This window comes from Ochotona curzoniae, unplaced genomic scaffold (genome assembly GCF_017591425.1).
Source record: "Ochotona curzoniae isolate NIBS_2020 unplaced genomic scaffold, NIBS_Ocur_1.0 contig_1014, whole genome shotgun sequence".
NCBI lineage: Eukaryota > Metazoa > Chordata > Mammalia > Lagomorpha > Ochotonidae > Ochotona > Ochotona curzoniae.
Genome location: NW_024464920.1, coordinates 51,780,256 through 51,787,141, shown reverse-complemented (window position 1 = coordinate 51,787,141; position 6,886 = coordinate 51,780,256). Strand labels below are relative to the sequence as shown.

Genomic DNA, 6,886 nt, shown 5'->3' with positions numbered 1-6,886 from the left:
CTGAGCACCTCCAGCTGCCCAAGGACCTACAGGCTCTGCCCGGGAGCCTCGCCTGGTCCCAGAGGGAGGGACAGTGACCAACAGAGCCACAGAGAGGCCAGCAGCCTGCACAGCTCCATGCTCCGGCCTGGGGACAAGAGAGGCAGTGGGCCACACTTCCACGCCACCCCTGCCCACAGGGGCAGGGCAGGCCCACAGCCTGTGGCTATCGGCTATCAGCAGAAGGTCAAGCTCTGCTGGAGAGGGGCATGGTGCACCACCTCTCCCAAAATGCTGGGCCCTGGGGGACGGCCTCAGTGACACAGGGTCAGGAGAGAATGTTCTGTGTGTTCAGGAGAGCCTTGCAGCACGGGGAGCCAGCCCAGGCCCTCGTGCAGGCAGACACCGAACAGATGTGACCACACGAAGGGGCCCGGGCATCCAGAGCCTGCTAGCCGGCAGCACCATGCTGCGCCAGATCCTGTGGGCTTTGGGTCTGGCCTCACGTTCATCTCTCATGCCTTGGAAGCATCAGCAGGCAACAGGTGCCAGCCCCAAGGGCACGATCCTGGAATCACAAGCCGAGGCTGTGGGCTTGATGACTGTGTCTTTATTTCTGGTGTATCAGAGGGCTTGGCCCGCACGCTGTCTCCCACAGCTGTGAGCACGCAGGCGGCCATCCACACCCCTCGTGCCCACCCCTCGTGTCACACCCACGGGACACGCAGGAGCTGGGAGAGCCTGGGAGGGGCCGCTGCCTCCAGCAGAGCCGCCATCAGAGAACGGCTCAGCTCAGTGAGGTGGGGAGCCCTGCACATGGACTCCAGGAGCAGAGGGAGGGGTCCCCTGGATGCTGGGATGGGTGGGGCCAAGGTGGGAGAGCAGGGACGCGCTCTGCCCCGCCGACTGGGAGCAGCAGACAAGCAAAGAATCCTGTGCTAATCTCTCTGCTGTCTGCAATGACCCAGAGTATTTAAATAGCAACAGGAACACACGTCACACGCCTGCACACTCCACAGCCTGGGTCGGTGGCCGGGGCATGGCTGTTCCCAAAAGCAGGTGGTGTGGGGGTGACAGTGGGTCCTCAAGCCAAGGCAAAGGCTGCCGCCTCATGTGCGGGTGTCCACCACATGGAACACAGGTGAGGCGAGCGCCAGAGCCCCTGTAGTAGCAAACTCAGACCAGGCAAGCTCCAGGGGCCCAGCACCATCAGGCAGGCTCGGTGGACAGGGAAGGGGCAGCGAGGCTGTGGGGACAGGGCCTGGCAGAGCTCCAGTGTGCAGGTGCCACAGTGGGATGCCCTACACCTGCTTGCTTGCTCACAGAGGCCCAGCTGCCCCCAGAGTGGAAAGCAGGCCTCCTCCCCACAGCCTCGGGAGCGTGTGCCCAACACAGACAAGGACATGCCCTCAGCCTGGGCAGTGGGCGCAGGGGCGCCAGGGCCCGGAAGTGCACTCTCTCTATTTTATTTTCTTTCACTCAACAAGATAAACTTGGCACTCCCAGGGAAGGACGAGATGGCAGCCACTGCCCCCTGCCCGGGGCCTCTGGGCGTGGGTCTGCCTCTGGGCTCGGGGCCCAGGAGGCGGTCATTTGGCAAGGACACTGCTGGGACCGGACGAGGGTGGCACCTGCCACACCTCAGCCCTGAGGCCAGGACCTGCCCCCTGGCTCTCTTTGGTATCTCAGAAGCAGGTGGCTCCCTCCCTGCCCGCCCCGGAGCGGGCCTGGGCCTGGCCAGTCCTGGCAGGACAGGACTCTACAGCAGAGCCTCGCCTGTCAGCAGTCTGGGCTCACTTCTTGTAGTGATTGGGGGCGTCGGCAAAGGCGAACTTGAGGCGGTAGGCCTCGGCCAACAGCAGGCTGACGTCCTGGTCATCCCAGTGGGCCGTGGGCAGGTTCTGCAGGAAGAGTAGCAGCTCCTGTGGAGAGAGAAGGACAGGCCGGTCAGGGAGGCACCTGTCAGGCGGGAGCCCAGCATCTCCCAAGCATGTGCAGATACCCCAGCATCTGACTGCCAAGCCAACACTCTCCCCTTGCAGCCGTGACCTGGGCACCTGCCAGGTTACGGAGCCCAGGAGCAGCTAAGGGCCCAACCCGGCCCACTGCCCACGGCAGCCCAACACCAGAAAACAGCTTCTTGTGGCAGGTGCAGCCGAGCTCTGAGGTAGAAATGCTGCCTGACAGTGCCCTAACCATGGCTGTCAGCAGCTGGCCCCCAGGGACATGCCCGCGATGCCTGGTGGCACAACCAGTGCCAGCTGAGAAGGGAGCTGAGCATGCTGGGCACACTGCTGGCAGCTGCCACTCACTGGGTTCCCAAATTTCAGGAAACAGGATTTCTGTGTTCCAGCCTTGGTACTAGAACACCCCGAGCTGCCCTGGCCCCGGGCTGCAGCGGGCAGGTGACACCCCAGGCTGTCCTAGCCCAGGCTGCAGCGGGCAGGCGACACCCCAGGCTGTCCTAGCCCAGGCTGCAGCGGGCAGGCGCCACCCCAGGCTGTCCTGGCCCCGGGCTGCAGCGGGCAGGCGACACCCCAGGCTGTCCTGGCCCCGGGCTGCAGCGGGCAGGCGCCACCCTGGGCTGTCCTGGCTCAGGCTGCAGCGGGCAGGCGCCACCCCGGGCTGCCCTGGCCCCGGGCTGCAGCGGGCAGGTGTAGGATGCGCTGAGAGAATGACTCAGTAACTGCAGTATGACTTAGTGCACGGCAGGTAGACCCAGGTGAGCCTAGAGCCTGAGCATAGGGCTGGCAGACAGCCAGAGCAGCAGCTGGTGACCAGCCAAAGGCACCCAGAGGGATGTGCTCAGAGCAGGACTCCGACCGTGTGGCCAAGGTGGCTGGCTTCATGGGCAAAGATGGGGCTAGATCATCGTTGCCATCTGCTCAGAGCCAGCCCTGTCCTGTGTCACTCAGGGGGCTGACAGCCCTGGCCTAGGCCAGGCACCCGCTGCCTCCTCCCGTACCCCGGGCCCATCAGAAGCCAGATCTAGGACGTTGGCAGTGCCCTCCTGGGATGCTGGTGCTGCCCCTTAGCAGCTCCCAGATGGCGTGGGCCTGTGGCAGGGTGGGCCTGTGGCAGGGTGGGCCGTGGGTCAGTACTTGAATGACTTTGCCTGGTGAGGACACACAGACAAGGTCCCCCCTGTCCAACCTGGGCCCTGCTTCCCGGCACCTGTGGCCAAGGACGGCGAGGTCTGTGTGCAGGCAGACCTGGGAAGCACTTGGCTGTGCAGGCACTCAGGACCCGAGGCCCCACGGCTGCTGGGGGACCCTGTCCAGGCTGTGCTCTCCAGTCCTGGGGCTACCCACTGGGCCATGTCTTCCTGGCGGTGCTCCATCCTGCAATTCCACTCCCTCTGTACATGGGGGGACTTTCTGGGGCCTTGAAATGGGACGCACAGAGCACATATCCCCGGCAGTGCATCCCCAGAGACACATCAGCATCAACCCGCTGTCTTTCACCATTAAATGCAACTTACATGGATGCCAATCCAATTCCAGGCAGGTCATAAACAAATACCTCTGGCTTTATTTTTAATCCACTCGGTTCATATTATGGTGCCCTCACCACGAGCAAGGTGAGCGGCAGTGCCCTCCCGTGACGGGGAGGTAAGGACCGCATGGCACACTCAATTTCAGAATCTAATTTAGTCCCTGGGCCCCGTGGATGGAGGGGAACAGAACCTCCCAGCCCCGCACGGCCTCGGTGCTGGAGAGGGCAAATCTATCCATGTGACTTCTGTGGCGAGCTGAGCGCATCCTTAAATACAGACTTCATTTTCTCTCAAAGGCTCATCTCATTTATGCGCGGTCCGAGGCGCCCAGCATGTGCGTCTGCGATGAGCTGCTCTGTGCTACCCACCTGATGTGGGTTCAAGGGAGCCATGGCTGGGCGCGTGGAGGGGGCCGCGGCCGTGCAGGGACAATGGTGCCGTGTGAACGTCACTCGGGCTGGCAGTGCATGGCTCCTGCAGTCTTAGCCTCAGCATCAGCCGGGGTAAGTACCAGGGGCGCCTGGCTCCTGCGCTGGGATGTGAGAGGGGCCTGGAACGCCACCTGCCACCCTCTGCACATTGGCTCTGTGCTTCAGGCTCTTCCACCCCCCTCGACCATGCCCCTGCACGCGCGCACACGCACACGCACAATGACTGCAGGGAGAAAGGCAGCACAGCTCAGAGCTCCAGGCTCAGGGCCAAGACCACACGGCGCAGCCCCCGTCCACCAGCAAGCAGGCAGCTGTCCACGCAGCACCCCACATCACGACTCTAAGGGCGCCTGTGTGAGGACACTTGGGCTACCAAGTACACGCACGGTCTGCGCAGCTCCTTCGACCAGGCAGCCCCTGGCGGGAAGGTGAGCTCTGCCAGCTTCATGTGAGGCCCAGACGCACACCTTGTGCACCGGCATGAGAAGGGCACAGGGTCAGGGTGACACGCACAAGCCCCGTATCCGCCCCCTCCCCTGAGCTGGCACCCCACTGCAGAGGTTCCAAGGGCACAGAGCAGCAGTAAGAACACAGATTCAGTCGCCAGAGGGACGCTGGGCCCTGCTCTGCCTCCACTCCACAACCAACCCCACGAGACTCTTCAACCTTAATGGTGTCACCTGTGCTGCAGGGTGCAGTGTTTCCTCAGCCAAGGTCGCAGGCCCAGTTACCCCATGCACCCCGACAACCCTCACTGTGCGCCGTGGCAGTGAGCTGCCTGTGCAGGAGCATGCGGGCCCCAGGGCACCCGCGCCACCCCGGCCCCCCAGCTCTGCGCCTCAAGCTTCTCCAGCCCATGGCCTTGCGGGTGGGACGGCAAGGTGCCCCCAACATGCTCAGGGGGTGACGGACACAGCGCGGGCGCTGCCTGTCAGCCTGGCTAAGCTGTTACTATCACAGCTATGACAGCAAAGCGTTCATTGCTGAATCAATTTTTATTCAAGGAAAATGCCAGACAGTTTAACAAAAATGGAGACCCAACTCTAATCAGGGAGCCTAGACACAAGCCAGGACTGTCCCTGGGCCAGGCAGGAAGGAGACACCATCCCAGGTGTCAGCTGTGACACAGGAGCTGGCCCTAACGGGGGCGGCTGTCCACAGAGGACACACCTTTCCAGCGTTGGCTGCTTTCCCAGGCCACAAGCAGGGAGCTGGAAGGGATGTGGAGCAGCTGGGATACAAACCGATGTCCATATGGGATGCTGACGCTTCTCCATGGAGGATTAGCCCATTGAGCCATCATGCCAGCCTCAGGCTGGCTTCTCTAAACCTCCACTCGCCGGCATTTCTCCACGGTGGGATGTATCAGAAACACCTGCTTTCTGAAAGGTAACTGAAGCACAATTTCCATCCTCTAGTCTCCCCGGCAGCGCTCCTCCCCAAGGGACAAGCTGTCCTCTGGCTTGGGCTTGATGTCACCTGCAGCCGTAGGCAGGCTGACACCAGCGGTGCCATGGGCTCCTCTCCCTGCCCATGTCTGCACACAGACAACCGCCAGCCCGGGAAACCAGGAGTGCATGCGTGTGCGTGGCACCCCTCAACGCTCAGCAGTCCCTCCAAGGCCCGCACGCGTGGCCCAGGCCCACGGCTCACAGCACCGCTGCCTTTGCCCCGCCACGTCTGTATCTCCTCCTGCTGTTTATTTCCTAACGAGGAGGCCCCATCTGACCTGAGACAAATGAGTCGTTTCTCTCTCAACAATTTCTTCTGCAAACTGCTGTGCCCCGGGATTTCTTGAGCATTCTGCTGTGGCAGCACCTGATGCACGCGAGGGCCTGGGTCACGTCAGCCTAATTTCTCTCACTCCTGGGGATGCCCATGGCAAAGCCAGCGAACACGGAGTGCAGGGGGCAAGGGAGTGGGCAGAGAAACGAGGGAGGCAAGGCAGCAGTGTGGGCACAGCTGCGGGGTGGAAGCAGAGAAGCCCTACACAGCGCCGGCCGCTCAGGCTGGGGTGGAGCTCAGAGAGGCGGCCCCTAACCTACCGCTGGGCCCCCCCAGATTTCTGGGATAAGGGGGTGCCACGCCTTGCAGTGCGGTGGCCACAGTGAGTGGTAGCAGGGTTCCCCCAAGGCCCATACCACCCACCCCATGAAGGCGCTGACAGCACAGCTGGCTGGCTGAGCAGGTCAGTGGGCAAGGTGGTTGCCACAGCAGAAGAGCCCAAGTACCCACGGCAGTGAGCAAATGACAGAAGCGGGCACAGACCCCCTCCCCAAGTTGCCATCAGGCCCTCTAGACACCAGTGTGGCGTATCACCTGCACATGGGTCACCATGCCCCTCCAACGGTCCCGAACACAGTGGCCAGTGCTGCAGAGGGCCAGAGGCGCCTGAGACTCAAGGACCACTGAACTACGGCAGGATGGCAGTAGACAGCTGCGTCCAAGCGGGAAGCAGCTGTTCGGAAGGAGGGCAGAGCACGGGGTGGAGGTGAGGAGGCTGCCGGCCAGGTGGGCAAGGACACTCATTCCCACCACAGGTGACCATGAGCCCTCTCGAGTGAGGCAGCAGGGGAGACACAGCAGGAGCCGCACCAAGAACAAAGGCCACTCCCACTCCTACCCACTGGAGCCCTGGGGCCCATGGACGGTGTGGGCAGCAGCTGTCATGCCCAGCTTCTGTCCCTGGGACTATTCCTGCTTCCACCCCGTGCCACGTCCCAGCTGTGACATCAGAAGGACAGCTGTACCATGGCAGGGCTGGACCCCGCAGGGCTGGACCCCGCAGGGTTGGACCCCGCAGGGTTGGCTGGACCAGTAGGGCTGGACCACAGCAGGGCTAGGTCACAGCAGGGCTGGACCACTGCCATCCCCCTGTCCTTCTCAGAGGGGCCAAGTGCTCAAACGAGGTGGACGGGTCCCACCACCATGCCTCTGCTCTGTCCTGGAGCTCAGGATGGGGCCTGCCCCTTATGGGAAG

The 6,886-nt window shown here is 62.8% G+C and overlaps 1 protein-coding gene across 3 annotated transcripts in view; it reads right to left on the bottom strand.

Moving 5' to 3' along the window:
- Positions 1-570: 570 nt before the first annotated feature.
- TBC1D22A (TBC1 domain family member 22A) overlaps positions 571-6,886 on the bottom strand; it is a 232,975-nt gene continuing 226,659 nt past the window's right edge. For all 3 annotated transcript variants that reach the window (XM_040987550.1, XM_040987565.1, XM_040987561.1), the window contains one exon: positions 571-1,901. In XM_040987550.1, coding sequence (XP_040843484.1) covers positions 1,773-1,901 — 129 coding nt within the window. In that variant the 3' untranslated portion in view covers positions 571-1,772. The remainder of the gene's footprint in view (positions 1,902-6,886) is intronic.